The following is a 17619-nucleotide window of genomic DNA, read 5'->3' as shown; positions in this document are numbered from 1 at the left end:
TTTAAAAAAAATGAAGAGTTCAAGATTTTCATGCCTGAAAAGAATAAGAAGTGAGAATCGTTTACACTTTATTGCATATGCATATGAACAATTCCTGTCCAAACTACTGCCACAAACAAGAATAAATAGGACGCAAATACAACTTAGTGAACAGCATTTATTTAATTTTCTCCATACAATACATTTAATGTACAACAGCACATACTGTATTCTGAAATAACTCTCAGTATAAAATAGGGCGTCTACAATCAAGGTACAGTCATAAAATGTTCTGAGGGGAATGACAAAGACAGTGACAGGAAAACCGCAGGATGTTGTCGAAAGATGTGATTGTATTTACCGAACCACTTCTGGATCGCTAGCAGAATATTAGATGACACCACTCGGCACATCTGCCATCCTGCCAAAACCCGTTTGTTTTTCTTTATTGTCTAGATAAGAAGCATGCACTTAAGAATTCGAGGGAAGAAAAATGTTTTTCGTGATGTACACAGTTTGGTGGAAATGGGAAAACGAATAAGAACTCATCGGTCCGTTAAAAGCAGTTTGTAGCTCAAGAGACTGATTGTTCCTTAATGTTTTACCGATGAAAAACACTTAAACAGGGTTCGTATACCTTTTTTTTAAAGTCAATTTTCCAATTTTTCCACTACCGTTCAAAGAAGAAAATCCTGTGAGAAACTTGTATTTTGCAGAACCACAATTACATCTGCGATTTAAATATACAATTTTTAATCTTCTATGTTAATTTATCAAGCCATGGTTTATAGATTTTGAGTAAATCGCTAATATATTTGTTTTCAAGACAAATATCTCCCCATATAGGTGTTGGGTAAAAATGAGACTAATATGTGGCTTACATTTTCAGTTGCAAGTTCTTCTCATTACGATTTACCACTGGGAAAAGGTAGCTTCATTTTTGCATGGACGGTCATAAATGTCCATAATTGATACGTAATCCTTGCACTAGTAAACATTTAATAGTGCCCTGTTTCGGGGTAGCATGCACCTGTCCACTTCGGCACGACCCATAGGGGGCAATGATGCTTCATAGGACAATGCCGTACAAACTAATGACAACTGCAGTTAATCACGAAGAAGAAATGCAATGACAAAGCTAAGCCACCAGAGAGCAGTTTCTGCATTCTTTTTTAGCAGACTTGTTGAGAAACAACAATTCCAGGAATTTAGAAGAAATTCACTCAGAATTCAAGTACTTTTCAAGGATTTAAAGCACCCGTACGAATCCTGCTTAAAGCACAGGAAACTAAAGTCACAAGGAATGGATTTTATTCCAACACGGCCAACAGAAACCAATTCAAAGTTTAGTAGAAAGTGCTTTTAATTTGCAGAGTTCTACAGGCCTACAGTATATAGTGAAGATGTCTCTTTAATTAGTACGCACATAACACAGACCGGCTTCTGTTATCATAGTTTGCCATTAGTATGTCGTGTTTGAGCTGTCCAATATCCTGTACATTATATAACGAGTCCAGCAGGAGAAAAAGAAAAGCCAAAGTACAAGCAAACAGAAAGATAGCGAAACAAATATTAGGAGATTGTGATTAAGGGCTATACAAATAAACATGACTTGACTTGAGAGAAGCAGAGAGAAAAGAGAATTGTCTTTAAGTCTTGAGGTAAGCAATGTATTTTAGTATAATGCCCAACAGACAATCATACATCTTACAATCATTAATTCTCTATGTACAAACTTCCTGATTTACATACACTGTACTGCTCCTCAGCTTCCCAAAAAAACAAAAAAAAAAAAAAAAAAAAAAAAAAAAAACACGGGATCAGTGTGGTGCAATGTTTGGGACGGGGTGACCTGATTGGATGAGGTGACCGCAAATGAACGTTATGGCTCCTGAAGGTGGCCCTTTTTGTCTTCGTTTTGCATACGTCTCACACACATACAGTTTTATCTACAACAGTGCAAAGTTCCTCGTCGGTGGCGCGACGCCTGCGAATGATTGGCCTGACCGTGTCGACTCATTTCGGAGGACACCAAAATGGAAAAAAATTTCATGGATCTGACAGAGCTCAGCTAGCATGGCAAAGCATTATATATGAAAAAAAAACAACAAAAGAGGCAAGCACATGACCATGGGATGTAGGCACCGTTTTTTTTCTGTTACCTTCTTAGAAGACAAAAGTTGTATGGAGAACCGATCCTGCCAGAAGTAGAAATACATGTATAAATAGATAAATGCCTACAAATACATTCCATATTAATAACACATATATGTCAAGTTTTTTTGTGCGTATATAAAGATAATTTAATAACTAAATGGATACAATAAACGGGGTTTATAAAAAATTTTCATGGCCAAATTCAAGCGACTTTTAAGCACTTTCAAACCCAATTTTTCCAATTTCTCCGTTTTCTAGACATCTTTTATTAATATGGGACCCTCCAGGCATCTTGGTCTGAAGTACCTGTCCTGATGCACCTGTAGGGGGCGATAAAACTTCACTTGACAGCGCCATACAAACTAATACCAGCCGCTCTTAATCACAAGGGAAGAATTGCAATTGCAGAAGGAAGCCTTCACACAGAAGTGTCAGCTTCAAACTTAAGCAGACTTATTTTATTTTTCTTTGGTTAATGTGTGGTCTTATTGAGTCTGACTACCAAGAAGCATGGTAACAATTCCTACCATTTACAGGCACTTCACCCAAAATTAAAGCACTTTTCTAACCTCGAAAACACAACATTAAAATTCAAGCATTTTCAAGGATTTCAAGCACCTATACCTTTTCAAAAAATATATATGTAGACAATTACACATCGTGGCTGTTCATTAACTCCTTTCAGGACTATATTCTCCATCTAGACTCAGTCTTACTCATTGGGTTTTCAACTCTCATGTGCCAATGACACTCCCAAAAAGGTACATGCCACCCAAAAATGGTTTTGAGTCTAGGCGCGGTTGATGCTCCAATGTCATTTATTTAGTTGGTCGTTTTTTTTTTCTTGATGTATTTTTTCATCTTATTTTCTCGCCATTGTCGAACATTTTTTTTTTTTTTGTGCGTTTTGTTGTCACAAAATATATTCAAATGAATAGGAGGGGTTGAACTGGCGGAGCTTTGTTCTAATTTGCCTGCTCATTTGAATAACATTTTGTTGTGACAAAATACGACAAAAGACAAGGGCAAAATAAAAAGCAAAATACATGACGAAATGCATCAAGAAATTATAAATTTTTATCTTATAAGTAGGCATTTTGTGATTTATTTATGCTGTTAATGTTTTGTACGGGATATATTTGTTGGAATTAATTGATTTATTTATACATGGATTTATACTTATGGCAGGATCGGTTTTCTATAAAGTTGAGCTCATTCAAGCCAATCCCCACAATGTCTGCTGCCTAAAATGTTTCTATAGCGAGGGATGGTGAAAATGAGAATGTGCTATAATAGTAAAGGTCCGCGCACTTATCGACACTAGAGACCAACGTCGACATGACATCAACAAGCTTCATAACGGAGGAGGCTATAGGATGCTACAGTACTAGTGCTACCTGAACATGCTACAGATTAAGGACTACAAACATGGGAGACGGTTTCACAGGAGCACAAAGCACAGGGGCCTAAAACCCCGTTGTCGGCCACGTTTCAAAGATTTTTTAAATTGGGCTTTTCGCCCCGGTCATTTCGAGTGAAACAACTTAAGTACCATGTATTCAGCCGGATCAAGTACTTAGTAAAGTTGGCTTCTAGTGTGCAGACAACCGCACATGCACTCGCTAGCTTAGTGGTGACGTCGGATTACCTTCAACTCGTGTCGCTACCACAGATAGTTATGGACGTCACTGAGCCATCAAAATTGGGCAGGTAGTGAATGAGTGAGAGCGAAAGTCAACCCAAAGGATTTACTACCTTTGAATGATCCTTCCCACTAAAACAACATGTTGCATTGGCAAATCAATTTTCTGTTTGAGGAATTGTTTTGCTCAAATACTATGTTTCAAAACTATAATTTCTGGTATAATATAAATATTTAAAGGTGGGGTGTGTAGTTTGAGGCGCCCTTGAAAAGTTGAAAGTGAAATTTTTTTTTAAAACGTGTTTACAATGCCCAACTGAGTCAGCAAATATATGAGATGGCAGGTTACACAATATCTTGTTTTAGAAAAATAATAATAGTATTATTAAAATTCAAGTTAAAAAGAAAAGTCTACCAGTTTTTATTTTACTATAGGGGTATTTATTTAAGACTTGCAATTGAGTGAAGACTGAAAGTCATAAATAAAATGTAGTAAATATAATTTACAATGAGATTAGACATGGAATTCAAGCAGGAATATGTAATTGAGACCAATAGATTTAAAAAAAAACATGTATGAACTAGATTAAAATGTTTGTTTTGAGTGTACTTGAATTATATTTCAACTTGTTTCTGTAGCAAAATGCATACTTATAATCAACAAAGCTGTTAAATATTGCTGATCACAGAGATTATGCTTATTTTAGGTATTATTTTTCTAATCTTGGCAAAAATATTTCTCAAAGGAAAATCTCGGCTACTGTCTGCTAAATCAGATAAAAAAAGTTTTTTTTTCTTCATTTTTTTACCCCATTTAACTGGAAAACCCCCGTTTTAACTGTATTTTTTTAATATATTGATGTTTGTTTTATTCTTATTTTATTTTTATTGATATCACCGTTTTATATTCTCTGTATAGCGACCTTGGCTGTTCTTTGAAATAAAATGTATCATTATTCTAAAACATATCCTAAAATACTGAAAATGAACACATTTTTCTGCTAGTGAGGTAGGACTTTATTTTTGCAGCACAGGGCTGATCTAGCAACCAATCAGTTTACCAGCTTTTTGAAGCATAACCATTTCTAGTCATTAGCTGAGGCCTGAGCAACTGTGAAGTCATCTTTACTCGACAGCAAGTCCCAAGTTGACTGCACCAAGAGACGGATTTTAGCTTTTTAACTGCTATTCTACAAACACAACATGACATGTTTAAACTTTTAGGGGCGCATGGCATAAACAACATCAGATAATGTAAGGAAATCCTTTGTTTTGGCATCCGCTTTACAAAACCAGACAATTCTACACCCTCATTGGAAATAAAAAGAAAGAACGCCATCCAAGCGGGGATGTTCACTTGCACAAGCACGCGAGCCCTGAAGTTAAGAATCACACAGCACGAACGCTTTGATTACCGTTGAGGGTCAGCTAAAATTGCATACGGTACCATATGTAGGAGGCGCTCCTCGACGTCAGCGTATCCATTTTAGCACTCAATCACTCACACATACAAATGTGCCCCCCCTTAAAAATACAATCGCATGCTCACTAACAAGGAATGTCAACAAAGCTTATATAAGACCTTCAGCTTAAGCATTACCAAACATTTAGGATGAAAGGCTGAGGATGTGTGTAAAATGCACCTATGCTATCTTCTGTAAAAGATCGTTCTTGACCAAAGTAATGTTTTTGGTCAGTATATATGTATCACCAAGAATGTTTTTTACAGTCCGAGCCCCATGTGGAATGTGCCGTCTAGCGTGTTATTTTACCACATTTTCCTGGACTATAAGGTGCGTCTAAAAACCCCAAATTGGCCAGGTATTAGAAAGTGTACCTTATTACCCGGTGTGACTTATTTACTGCAAATTACAGTGGATACAAATGGAAATGCATATAAAATATAAACATATGCGTTACTACACGAGGTTTTATAGTGTACTGCCGTATTTGTGCAATGATTGATCAATCGGAAAACATCACTGACCATTATCTTAAAGCATTGTATGCTATGGGGAACCAAATCCAAGTCGTGGCAGTGAACAGGCAAACATTTAACTGCTAGAACACCTGTGATACAGATAACAAAAGGTGTGCAGATCGAACAAAATATCAAGATTTTCGTTACCGAGCGATAGTGCTGCAACAACGAATCAACAAAATTAAATTAAATTAATTTTGATTGATTGAGGGTAAAATATTAAATAGGACCCTCTAGCGGTTTCAATAGAGCACAGCAAGAAAATTAAATTTTTCTGTGACTATCAAATTCCATTTTCATGCATTAAGTATCGGTATCGGAACAGTATCGATCGATACTTCCCTGTAATAGCGCCCACCTCTACAGGTAACATGTGAAAAGGAAATATATTTTATAACATTGTCACACTTTTTTTTACCCACGGTGCCAGAAAAAGGTTAGAAAATGGAAAAAAAAAACTGAAAATTTGTCCTGAGAGATCGAAATGAATGCAAAGTCTGATTCGTCATTAGACACGACAAGGAGTTGTTTCCCCCGTTATGCTCTTTTTGCGTTTACTTATAGCTTCCAGGACGACCTTCTGTTTTCTACACTCTCTATCAGTGTGGTGAGAATATACATTGCCTTTTGTATGTCATCTGTATCACTAATAGTAAGGTTTGTGATCTGGATTTAATTGCCGTTGCATAAAATGTTTTGCGTTTTTGGTCAGTGACATTTTTTTGACTGATAAATTAATGCACGAATATGTCCCGGAAATGTATAAAATGTGCAGAGTTTATACTTGAATAAATATGGTAGCTCTTACTGTAGTTTGAATGCGCCTTATAGACAAGTGCGCCTTATTGACGAAAAGCATATGAGAAAAGACATTTTTTGCATGGTGCGCCTTATACTCCGGTGCACCTTATAGTGCAGAAAATACGGTACATTTGTTGATCAAGCAAAAATGAATCCAAAGAGCTGGAAACATCAAGGCAAGCTAAAGTGAAACCTGCTCCCTGCTCAAATGTTACTGCATGTGACCTGATCAAGTGTTGTGCTGCTGGTTATGACCCTGTGGTGAAGAGCGTTGACGTGGCACCTGACACCGACCGAAAGGTACAAACTCTAAGTGGAGATGTGGATTTCATTTGATCGCTAAATTTTAAGAAAAGTGCAATTTTTTTTTCATTCGCGACATCCTGTACCAGCTCTATTTGTCGGGCTGTAAGGTGTTTAATAAATATTTAAAACAATAGAGCTCTGACCGACCACAAAAAAACCCCCCAACATATTAGGAAATAAAATCTTAGCAAAGTGCAGCACCCCAACACCAGACGATTGAGGGACAAAATGGAAACAGAGGTAAGATCTTAAGCCCAAGCCAGAGTCCGAGCCCGACCCAAATTTCGGATCGGGCCCGGCTTAAAATGTCAATCATTACCTCCGGGTCATGTTTCTATCTCGCTTAGTCCTGAATTTGGCCAGAAAGTGTAAAGTGTGCCTTGTAATCAGGTGCACCTTAAATACGGGGGTATTCGGCGTATACGTTTGGAAATGCAGACACTAAGTATTGGTGTGCAGTCCCATAAACGGTTTTACAGTTGTACAGAATTTAAGCAATTATTTATCAAATGGCTAAACATCGCTAACCTAAATTGCAAAATATTGCAAACAATGGGAATTGAACTCCAAATAATGTCAGCAAGAGTGCCAGCACATCACCACTAGAGGTACAGACATATGACCAGGCATTAGGCTTTATCTCATTATCACACAAATTTTACTCACAGTGCCACAAGTGATTTGTGCATTCTGATAGGTTTCTCCTGTTCACCAATGAATGTAAGGGAATAAAGAAAATGCTACACAAGCTTTTTTAAATACGCATCCAAATGAAACCGAGAGGTTATTGACACACAGGTGAAGTAGTGAAGAGAATGTTCGACCTATCATAATGTACTGTGCAAAACAGTTTTGTTTTCCCATAAGTAAAAATAGTACCAATGATAAGATACGCGCTAACACCTTGCTGTATGTCATCTGTACCACTGTTGGTCCCGCGGTAACGTATCGACACTCTCGCTGCCACTACCCGGTTTTCATTCCCATTGCGTGTGATGTTTTGCTATTTGAGTTAACTGCACGAATCAATGCATCACAACAGTATGTAGCCGTCTTCATTTCATGTGCCTTAAAATCCCGTGCGCCTTATGTAGGAAAAATATATACCAAAGGGCAGTTTATTGAAGGTGCTACTTATAATACAGTGCGCTTAATAGTGTGTAAATTACGGAAATTGCTTGGGCTCGGGCTGGGTTTGGGCTTTAAAATCTGCGGGTGATGCTGGAATTTTTAGGGCCGATCTTACCTCTAAACAGATATTGTGTTCTTTCTTCATCTAGCGCTCTGTATCACATACAGACACATGCACACGCAGGCTTAGATGAGCCTGGCGTCACCGTCCATGTCAGATGGCAGCTCGCACACCCCCGTGAAGTGCATCTCCTTGGCCTTGCTGCCTTGCCCGTTGGCCGCTCCAGCTGCTGGTTCCTCCAGGCTAGGTGAAGGCTGCTGAGGCGGGGGCTGTGGCGACGTCCCACGAGGGACTCCACCAGCCCGCCTCTCTTTCAGGAAGACCTCTAGTCGGCGAAGCATCTGCTTGGGGTTCTTTTTGGCAAACAGCTCCACTTCTGAATGGTTAGAAAGTACATCAACGATGAGTGAGCATACCAAAGGCGAAAATCCACCCACGAGTTTTCTAATCACATTAACTGGCTTTGACATCAACATCAACAAAATTGTGATTAACTCGTCCACAGCCATTGGTGGCTGTAGATGTCAGTGACAGTGGCGGAGTTAATGTGCCAAGTGCAGCTCTACTAGAACAGTGTTTCTCAATCAAGCAAAGTCACACTTTTTTCAATATCATTTTTTGAGGAACACTATCAATCAAAAATATGAAAGTTTCCTGAGACTCGTTTCATCTTTTCTTAAAGCTCAACTGATCATGTTACCTAAACTGACAGTAGAATTATTACATTTTCTTATTATTTGTGGTTACTGTGGCTCATATTGGTTAAATATTTTGCTACCACTTTTTTATTTTTACTATTTTTCTATACTGTTTCACCATTTTTTTTCTCTTGTTTTTCTAGAAAAATTGCAAAGATAATAGCAAAAATTAAATGCCAATGTTTTTTTTTTTTACTATTCTCTAATTTTCTGACCTTTTCTGGGGGGGAGTAAGGAAATTATGAATACAATCATCAAAACTACTTTACTTGATTTACCATATTTTGTGGACTAAAGGGTTGCAAACACCATATGATCCAATTGAGAAAACAGGTTAGTTGGGTTTTCTGTTCATCAAGCCACTTGGATTAAATTTGCACTAGACAGAAAGTTTTTGACTCTCTTTTCAGCAATTCTGTATACCACCACGTGCCAGTGCTCAATAACAGCCTGTGCATCAACAATCTAATGCAGTTGATCATATCTAAAAAATTGCATTGAATATACAGCCTGCAAATATTGGATCTTGAACAACATGCATTCCCTACATCAAATCATCTAATTTAGTAATTTCCCAGTTTTTTAAGGGTGATATTGACAATGTTGGAAAATAACCCCCACCAAACCTAACCTAAACAAATCAAGTGAAGATTAAATGATCTCGGAATACTTTCGTAATCGTCTTATTCTTATAAGTGGCCTTGTTTAATTGGATAGAAACCTTTGCAATGGCAATAGATAAATAGAAAAGCTGACTGCACCTTTTACCAGTGAGTGGTGAAAAAGCAGTTGTTCTGCCTGTGATTATACTGTATGTAGCACTGGCAAAGAAACAGGACAAAGACATGATTTTGGGTAGATTTTTTTAATCCCAATTTGATTAGGATTCCTACCACAGCACAATGTTGGATTGATTATTGCCCAACATGGGGGTGTGCTATACCCTTAAAGAGTTATAAACTTTCCAATTTATGTAGATGACTTCCTTTTTACCTTTTATCACAAAGCCAGAGTCAGCAATGGTTTTCTGCTGGGTCTTCCACAGTTGGTACAGGTGCAAGTATGTGGCCACATAAAACTCATTCAAAACGCCAACGACTTGCTGGCGACGATTGCACTCCCTGATAAAAAAGAGAAGCATTTTTGATGACTTGTGGACAATGAAAAGATATGAGGAAAACAAACAAACAAAGTACGACTGACTTGGACAAGGCCTCCTCTCTGAGCACCTGCAGAGCAATGCGGGTCATGTTGATTGACATCACACTGAAGGGAAAGTTCTGGATATACAGTCACAACAATGTTACAATAACTAGTGAACACATGAATTTGAATAAAAACAATCCCAAAATAAAAGTATTAAAGATCAACCTTTGTATCTGTATGAAAATGAAATGTAAAAATAATAACAATAATAATGATACATTTTATTTCAAAGCGCCTTTCAGGAGACCCAAGGTCGCTGTACACAGAATATAAAGCAATGATATATATAAAAAAGGAAGAATAAAACAAATTAGCAATAACGACAAAAAAATAAAAACCAAGTACAGTGGCAAACCACAAAAAACAAGAACAGATAATATTAATTTTATGGATTGCATTTATTATCTTATTTTTATTAGCTTCTTTTGAGAGTAATATAAAATTCTGCCACATGAGCAGTTTTAATTGTTATGGTAGCAAGGATTGTATTCGTCATTTTGCAATACTACAAACATATTTTCCCCATTAAATTGGCACTGTTATATTTGAAAGTTATCCTTCAAAAGATAATCTTTAAAATAAGCAAAATCATCAGGCAATACCTGACATAGATATTTTTCAATTATCTATTTAGTAAAAATAATCCTTAATCATATAGGAAAAAATAGGACAATTTTTTTTTTAAGCATCTGTATTGCCAAAACAAGAAAAAACGTCCTTTGTTTTTAACTCAAAGATAATTTCACACATTTAAGTGATTCTGTTTTATTATGTCTTAATTTACTTTTCTTGAAACTAAAAAGAATACAAAATAAGTATTAATTCATAATAATCTTACATGGAAGATATTTTTGAAAAATTGTTTTTTACTACCGTAAACTAAGCAAACAAAGATTTTTTTTCCCAACAAAAATATTAGTAACATAGCATACATTATGATAAGATTTTAATTGTTTAAAAACAAGTAAAAATGTAGTAAAAAATGAAAGAGACACCTCTAAAAAAGCTCTCTAGAAAAAGAAGTTAAACATTTAGTTAAAATTACAAATAAAATATCTTAAATGTGTAGTATCACTGTATCTGCCAATAGGCTAAGGTTTTTTTTAGTGTATGTTTAGAAACTCCGAGGGCATCTCGTTATGAAATAATACCTGTGTAGGGTGTTGGGACAACTTGTAGATGTCTCGAGCCAGTGGTAGGATCTCAGGGTCCATCACAAAGTACAAAGTGTGCATGAGTCCCAAGAAGCCCGTACCACGCAAGTCAGTTGCTGGGTCCGTACCTAATAAGCAAAATAGAACTTACTTTCTAATCCAACAAAAAATGCTTAATGGAATGGATGTTTAATGGAGTGCAATGTTTCGAGATTTTACCCTGAAAGCCAATGTTTTCCCAGTGTGTCCCATAACGAGGACAGTCCTGCTTGCAGCCAACAAGCCTTTTGTAAATGGTCTGGAGAACACGCATGTGGACTATCTGGCTGTTATCCACGTGGCCTATAGAGAGAAAAATGCACAAGTCAGCGTTTGAATAAACCCCAAGATGATTGCACAAACACACACACGGGAACACATGCTCACATTGCGCAATGGCAAAGACAAGATCCCGCTCCTCTGTGAGCTCCCTGTGCAGGCGTGGGGGCCCAAAAAAGAAGTGCGTGATGGCGGCCAGACCTGTCCGACGAATAGTTGGCTGGATGTTTTTCTACACAAAAATCAAAATAATTAAGTGAGGAGACAAAACACTGCAGGGATTAGAAACAAGATTAAAATATTTTTTCAACATTTTCTTTTCCCTTTTTTGTGTCCCTGTTTTCAAACGTAGTCCTGACATCAAATACTTATCACAACATAAATAAGCAGCTTTTTTTGCTTTTTGCATCGGTTTAAAAATCAAAGTATTAATAAGGACAAAAAAACAAAAGTTACTCGTAACAAATGCACTGAATAGTAATCATTTCCAAACACACACACACTGAAAAAATAAAATTATTGTTCCACTGGAAAATAATTTTACTCAATGTAAGTGCAATGTTTCTTATTCTACAATACATTCAACTGTTCTTGTAGTATTTCTTGTGAAATAGGAAAATGAATACGGTACTTAAAATTATTCGCAGTGGAAGGCAGTATATCTTATTTTAAAAATCTAAAGATCAAAAAAAAAAAAAAAATATATATATATATATATGCCAGTGGGAGACCTGTTGGAACAGGATAATTTATCATCTTTTTCTCCTATTTTAAAAGTCAGTTTTTGTACATTGGTCAGTGTATAAACATAAGTCTTATTGTTAAAAATGCATGATGAATATAAAGTGTTGAAATGACTTAAAGGTCAAATAAAGGTATAATCTTAAAAGGTCTCCAGAAAAATTGTGATTTTATTCAAGGCCTGACACCATACTAAGTTTTTTAAAAGTTAAAGAGGGCACCGCGAGAGAGGGCTTTGCATTGTTCGAAATGGAGGACAATTGGTAAGTCTTACTGGTTTCAGGTTAATGTTTTGAACCAAAGAAAAACATTTGCTGCTGTCAAATTACTTTGGCAGCGTCTCGGTCTCAGCCCCAATGTGCTTGGCGTCAGTTGTTCATATTATTTAAATAATAATTAATATTTGCATTCCAGCGACTTATATTTTAAAATTTTGGTACTTTAAAAAGTGATGTGGAGTACAAGGGATTTCTGTTTTAATTGCTTACAAGCAAGTCCCCGAGATCTGCCGTCTGGAAGTACTGAAGAGCTTCATTGAAAGAGATGAGTGGAGTAGCAATAAATTCCTCAGTGTGAGCTACAAGATAAAAAACAAAACAAAAACAAAAAAACATAATAAACATCAGAAAGAAATTTTATTTTGTGGGCAAAGTCGTAATGACACTCGCAGATAACGCACTAATGCCAAAAGGTAAAAATTTTGCCAACTCGGACCTGGTTGGATATTTTCCAAAGCTTCCCACTCTTGTCTGGCCTTTTCCAATTCCACATTTTCTTCTGTGGAGACATGCAGACATAAGTTAAGAAAATACATTCACAACATTTTTAAAATCTCCAAATATATATCTCCATATCTAAGGAACTATAAATCAGGGCCTTAAAAAAAAATCCACCCCCACCTGACCAAGGCACGCAGGTAATAAAAGCCCGACACAGCCCGAACCCAACAATTAACTTGATTTGCAGGACCGAGCCCGAAGGAAAGCCCATATGTCATATTTTAATTGTGAGGACAAAGAGGTGATATCATAGAACAAATGAAATGCCTGTCATTTGTAACAAAATCTATGTTAAACAAGACTGTAAAAATGTACATCACTTATATTTCTGTGTCTGCAGATATTACATCAACTGACAATTTTCCATCATGGACAATTTTTTCAAGAGTGGACAGGAAAGTGTCGAGGCCATCCGTCATTTCAACTGGTTGAAAATTGGGCCATATACCACAACAACAATACGTCCTTAAAAATCTAGCGCTGCACTTTGAGAGGCAGAAAGGCAAAGAAGAACAATGACTGGTAGTTAAGAGACAGGAACAAGTTATTTGAATTGCAAGTTTAGGACAGTACGTGTTGTGATGAAGAGACCTTTGTTTTGTTTGTGCACCACAGTCTCATGAGGCCAAAACTACTCACAGTCTCAGCCCACTGTAGTGTTGCATCTAAGTGAGTTGTGACAAGATACTGATTTAATCACCCATGTGATCAATTTCTGATTACAAGGACGACCCTTCTTAAAGAGGAGCTAGACTATCTAATGCAGACCTGGGCACTCCGGTCCTGGAGGGCCATACGTCCTGCCAGATTTTGAAGTTTGCTCTTCTTTAACTCAGGTGATACAAATTATAACCTCGTTAGCAAGCTAGCAAGTGCTCGTTAACGATACTGGTGATTGGAATCACCTGTATTGGATCAGAGAAACCTCAAAAATCATGCAGAACATACGGCCCTCCAGGACCGGAGTGCCCAGGTCTGATCTAATGTATGGTCGGCGACAGCCAAAGCATAGAAGTTTTTTTTTTTAAATGCTTTTTTCTTTTATAAAAAGAAATATGTTTTTTGTTGTGGTTTGATTTTTCTTTTTAGCCACACAAAGTTTTTGTATCAATTTTATAGACATACAGAATGTACATATATTTTTTTTAAGTCAGCAAGAGAGAAGCCTGGCCAGACCAGAGCGTAATGAATTACATTTTTAGGCCCGAACAAGGCCAAAATTCGCATCAGACTGGGACTCAAGCATGGTTTTAAGATCTTATTTCTGCTGCAATGTTTTTTGCACCAAGCCAACAACCTGTTCTTCCACTGGAGGTTCTATCTGCATAGCAGCGCAGTGTCTAGGATACATCGACTAAATTCCGCTGGGAACTAGATGAGAGACCATGGCGAGCGTTTGTGTGCGTACCTTCAGGTTCAGTCTGACTTCCTCCCGATGCAAGAGTCTGCAGCAGACCATTTTGTTTGAGCGCTGAAATCTGGACCAGTTAAACACCATCAACTTTCAATCATATTAAAAAAATAATAATAAAGCCAAACACGGTCTTTTATTAAATATAATATGGAACAGAACCATACAAGACGTAATTACCGGCATGGATGTGAGTGGGGAACAACCATTGGTATGGTCTTTGCCATTATGGCTGACTATCAATCCATTCATTACCTGAAAACAAAGTTGTGGGTTTTCTCAGAACAGGAAGTTGCGGGGACTACAAAGTAGATACTCACAGGTTTTTGGTTCATGTGTCTATTGGTGGTCTCCTCTGAAGATTTACATTCTGGAGACAATCCATTTTGAATCTAAATAAGAAGAGGGCGTCACACTACATGCAGCGGATTGTTATGATACGTACAACACAGGAGTTGTTTTAAACTCATCAAGAAGACACCTGTTAATCCTATTCTTAATTTAAAATTGACCTTTGCAATGAAGTGGAGGCAATTCAAAGATCACAGCAAGAAAGCAAGCTGAGGACAAGAGTAGTGCTCCGTCAGCTGCCGCTATAGTAACCAGGCAAGCAACATAGAGCAGAAATTACAGCAAGAGCTTAAATTAAATATGTGGGTGAACTTCTTAAAAACAAATGATCTCGCACTTTTCTAAGAGTAGTGTTACTGTCGCTGGTCCCTTAAAACGTGCTTGGTGACAGTTTCTTCCCAACGGCCATCACCACCTTCAACAAGCGCACCAAACTCTAAAAATATTTATCTTGCGATTCTTTTGGGATTTTTGTTGCTGCTTAAGTTATTGCACATTGTTCCGATTCACTATTTTGTCATTGCACTATTATTATAACTTAGGCAAGTCCCTAAGCACAGTGTTGTCAATAAAGACAATTCAATATTTTGCCTGTTTATCTTGACAATATTTGGGCTTATTTTTCTCCTTAAAATCTATTACATGTTTACTCTGGGGTGCGACGTCTTATCTTGTTGCATACAATGCCTCACCACATTGATATCAATGACAAGAAAAAGAATTCTATTCTTAACCATTGTGCCGTGGCAGAATAATGTGCTACATTATTTTCTATTAGGCAACAGTAAATTATTCAAAATTAAGAAATAGAAAACATAAAAATAGCTAAAATCAAAGAACATGGGTTGCGTCGCCGCCGTCTTGGATTTCTTGGAAAATGTTACATATTACTTATATTTACTTTGTTTATTAATGTTAACTACTTTTTGTGTGTTGTTGCCTAGTGCAAAATCTAGTGCAGCCTGGTCATCCTGGAAGGGGGATTATTCCTTGTCTAGCCCCTTTTCAAGGTTTCTTATTTTCCTCATGCTGAGGTTTTTGAGTTTTTCCTTGCCTGCATGCCGGTTTCAGATCAGGGCATGGTGTAATTGTGTGCAGTTCTCTGACACATTTTGTGATTAAGGGCAATACAAATAAATGTGACTTCACTTTAAAATCATGTTAATAAATCATCCACTAGCACATACAGGACTGTCTCAGAAAATTAGAATATTGTGATAAAGTTCTTTATTTTCTGTAATGCAATTAAAAAAACAAAAATGTCATACATTCTGGATTCATTACACATCAACTGAACTATTTCAAGCCTTTTATTATTTTAATATTGCTGAATTTGGCTTACAGCTTAAGAAAACTCAAAAATCCTATCTCAAAATATTAGAATATCATGAAAAAGTATACAAGTAGGCTATTCAACTAATCACCTGAATCATCTAATTAACTCGAAACACCTTGCGAGGGTTTCCTGAGCCTTAAAAACACTCAGCTTGGTTCAGTAAACTAAATCACAAGTATGGGGAAGACTGCTGATCTGACTGCTGTCCAGAGGACCATCATTGATACTCTCCATCAGGAGGGTAAGACACAAAAAGAAATTTCTCAAAGAGCAGGCTGTTCACAGAGTGCAGTTTCAAAGCATATCCACAAAAAGTATGTTGGAAGGGAAAAATGTGGCCGGAAACGCTGCACAACCAAGAGAGATGACCGCAGCCTTAACAAAATTGTGAAGAAGAGCCGCTTCCAGAATTTGGGGGAGCTTCAAAGACAGTGGGCTGAAGCTGGAGTCCAGGTATCAAAAGCCACAGTTCACAGACGTGTCCGGGAAATGGGCTACAATAGCCGTATTCCCATGGTCAAGCCACTTCTGAACTCAAGACAATGGAAGAAGCGTCTGACTTGGGCTATGGAGAAGAAGCACTGGACAGTTGCAGAGTGGTCCAAAGTCCTCTTTTCAGACGAAAGCAAGTTTTGCATTTCATTTGGAAGTCAAGGCGCCAGAGTCTGGAGAAAGGCTGGAGAGGAGCAAAATCCAAGTTGCTTGAAATCCAGTGTGAAGTTCCCACAGTCAGCAATGGTTTGGGGAGCCATGTCAGCTGCTGGTGTTGGTCCACTGTGTTTCATCAAGTCCAGAGTAAATGCAACTGTGTACCAAGAGATTTTAGAGCACTACATGCTTCCATCTGCTGAAAAGCTCAATGGAGATGAGGATTTCATTTTCCAGCATGATCTGGCACCTGCCCACAGTGCCAAAACCACCAGTAACTGGTGCACTGACCATGGCATCACTGTCCTTGATTGGCCTGCTAATTCCCCTGACCTGAACCCCATCGAGAATTTGTGGGGTATAGTTAAGAAGAAGATGAAAGACACCAGACCTACAAATGCAAATGAGCTGAAGGCCGCTATCGAAGCATCCTGGGCATCAATAACACCTCAGCAATGCCACAGGCTGATTGCCTCCATGCCACGCCGGATTGATGCAGTAATCCGTGCAAAAGGATTCCCAACCAAGTACTGAGTGCATCAATGGACATTTTCAAATGTTTGATTTAGTTTTGCTGTTATAAAATTATTTTTTCACTTGGTCTGAGGAAGTATTCTAATATTTTGAGATAGGATTTTTGAGTTTTTTTCAGCTGTAAGCCAAAATCAGCAATATTCAAATAATAAAAGGCTTGAAATAGTTCAGTTGATGTGTAATGAATCCAGAATGTATGACATTTTTATTTTTTTAATTGCATTACAGAAAATAAAGAACTTTATCACAATATTCTAATTTTCTGAGACTGTCCTGTACATTATAGCAGGTACAACATTTTGGCAACTAATTTTTATGAAGGTAACATTTGATCTGGCAAATTGTAAAAAGTTTTCTTTTTAATAGAAACAAAAATGTAGAAGTT

The 17619-nt window shown here is 37.3% G+C and overlaps 1 protein-coding gene across 6 annotated transcripts in view; it reads right to left on the bottom strand.

Annotated features, from left to right (window-relative positions):
* The window catches only part of elmod3 (ELMO/CED-12 domain containing 3), a 32507-nt gene that overhangs the window by 9038 nt on the left and 5850 nt on the right, over nt 1-17619 (bottom strand). For 3 of the 6 annotated variants that reach the window (XR_015850458.1, XR_015850457.1, XR_015850456.1), the window contains exons 3-13: nt 14686-14757; nt 14546-14620; nt 14363-14432; nt 12890-12952; nt 12664-12752; nt 11543-11666; nt 11336-11458; nt 11114-11244; nt 9960-10036; nt 9750-9877; nt 8113-8434 (exon numbers count right to left, since the gene is read on the bottom strand). Coding sequence is in view for 3 of the 6 variants with exons in the window: in XM_088335359.1 (XP_088191485.1) it covers nt 8184-8434; nt 9750-9877; nt 9960-10036; nt 11114-11244; nt 11336-11458; nt 11543-11666; nt 12664-12752; nt 12890-12952; nt 14363-14432; nt 14546-14620; nt 14686-14757 (1203 nt within the window). In the remaining 3 variants the exon portion in view is untranslated. Of the gene's footprint in view, nt 1-137; nt 8435-9749; nt 9878-9959; nt 10037-11113; nt 11245-11335; nt 11459-11542; nt 11667-12663; nt 12753-12889; nt 12953-14362; nt 14433-14545; nt 14621-14685; nt 14758-17619 lie in introns of those variants that run through there. The other 3 variants (XM_088335359.1, XM_088335357.1, XM_088335358.1) reach the window with 1 other exon arrangement.

Source organism: Urocampus carinirostris, chromosome 5, assembly GCF_059441175.1.
Source record: "Urocampus carinirostris isolate Australia breed hairy pipefish chromosome 5, RoL_Ucar_1.0, whole genome shotgun sequence".
NCBI classification, from domain to species: Eukaryota; Metazoa; Chordata; class Actinopteri; order Syngnathiformes; family Syngnathidae; genus Urocampus; species Urocampus carinirostris.
Note: the sequence above shows the minus strand (reverse complement) of the source record. Positions and strands in the feature narration are given on the sequence as shown.